Source organism: Numida meleagris, unplaced genomic scaffold (genome assembly GCF_002078875.1).
Source record: "Numida meleagris isolate 19003 breed g44 Domestic line unplaced genomic scaffold, NumMel1.0 unplaced_Scaffold307, whole genome shotgun sequence".
In the NCBI taxonomy this organism is placed as follows: domain Eukaryota; kingdom Metazoa; phylum Chordata; class Aves; order Galliformes; family Numididae; genus Numida; species Numida meleagris.
The window spans coordinates 10,468-11,655 of record NW_018364545.1 but is presented as its reverse complement, the minus strand read 5'-3'; the positions used below and the strand labels follow the sequence as shown (position 1 = coordinate 11,655).

Below are 1,188 nucleotides of genomic sequence, written 5' to 3'. Positions count from 1 at the left end.
CTTTGGTGACCCCCAACCCTTGGTGACCGCAACCCTTGGTGTCCTCCAACCCTTGGTGACTCCCAACCTTTGGTGACCCCCAACCCTTGGTGACCCCCAACTTTTGGTGACCCCAAACCTTGGGTTCCCCTTCTCTTGGTGACCCCAACCCTTGGTGACCCCAACCCTTGGTGACCCCCAACCCTTGAGTTCCTCCACTCCTCAACGCCTCAATTCTTGGTGACCCCAAACCCTTGGTGACCCCAACCCTCAGTGACCCCCAGTCTTTGGTGATGACCCCAACCCTTGGTGACCCCAACCCTTGGTGACCCCCAGTCTTTGGTGACCCCAACCCTTGGTGACCCCCAACCCTTGATGACCCCCAACCCTTGAGTTCCTCCACTCCTCAACGCCTCAATTCTTGGTGACCCCCAACCTTTAATGACCCCAAACTTTGGTTCCCCCCCGCCATGGGTCACCCCAACCTTTGGTGCCCCCCACCATGCGTTCCCCCCTCCCCCCCCCCAACAGACACCCACCTCCTGGCTCAAAACCTGCAGTGGGTCGGCAGCCCCACGGCGCAGGCGGCGGTGCAGCAGCGCGTCCCGCGTCAGGATGGCACCCGCCCGCAGCACGAAGGAGAGGAACAGGTTGGCGTGGATGTAGTTACGGGTGCACCGCAGGCGCCTGTGGGAAGGGGGGGGTGGGGAGAGACCCCCGGGCAGCACCCATGGGTGCCCCGCAGCACCCATGGGTGCACTGGCAGCGATCAGCCCCTTAGGTTTCCCGTAGCACCTATAGGTGATCGTGAAGTGCCCGACCTCGTACCTGAAGAGCAGAAGGAGGAGGAGGGTCAGGGCAGCACCCATGGGTGCCCCACAGCACATACAGGCACTCCACAGCACCTACAAGTGCCCCATAGCACCCATGGGTGCTCCTGCAGTGCTCAGCTCCATAGGCACCCCCACAGCACCCACGGGTTCCCCATAGCACCCATGGGTGCCCCATAGCACCTATGGGTGCTCATGCAGTGCTTGGCCCCACAGGCACCCCACAGCACCCACAGGTGCCCCACAGCACCTACAAGTGCCCCACAGCACCCACGGGTGCTCCTGCAGTGCCCAGCCCCATAGGCACCCCACAGCACCCACGGGTGCCCCACAGCACCCATGGGTGCTCCATAACACCTATGGGTGCTCATGCAGTGCT

At 63.0% G+C, this 1,188-nt stretch overlaps 1 protein-coding gene across 1 annotated transcript in view; it reads right to left on the bottom strand.

The window, feature by feature from the left end:
* The window catches only part of LOC110391144 (gastric inhibitory polypeptide receptor-like), a gene marked incomplete at its 5' end in the record, with an annotated part of 3,711 nt that extends 2,893 nt beyond the window's left edge, over positions 1-818 (bottom strand). The window contains 2 exon segments of the mRNA XM_021382888.1: positions 519-666; positions 808-818. Coding sequence (XP_021238563.1) covers positions 519-666; positions 808-818 — 159 coding nt within the window.
* Positions 819-1,188: the final 370 nt, after the last annotated feature.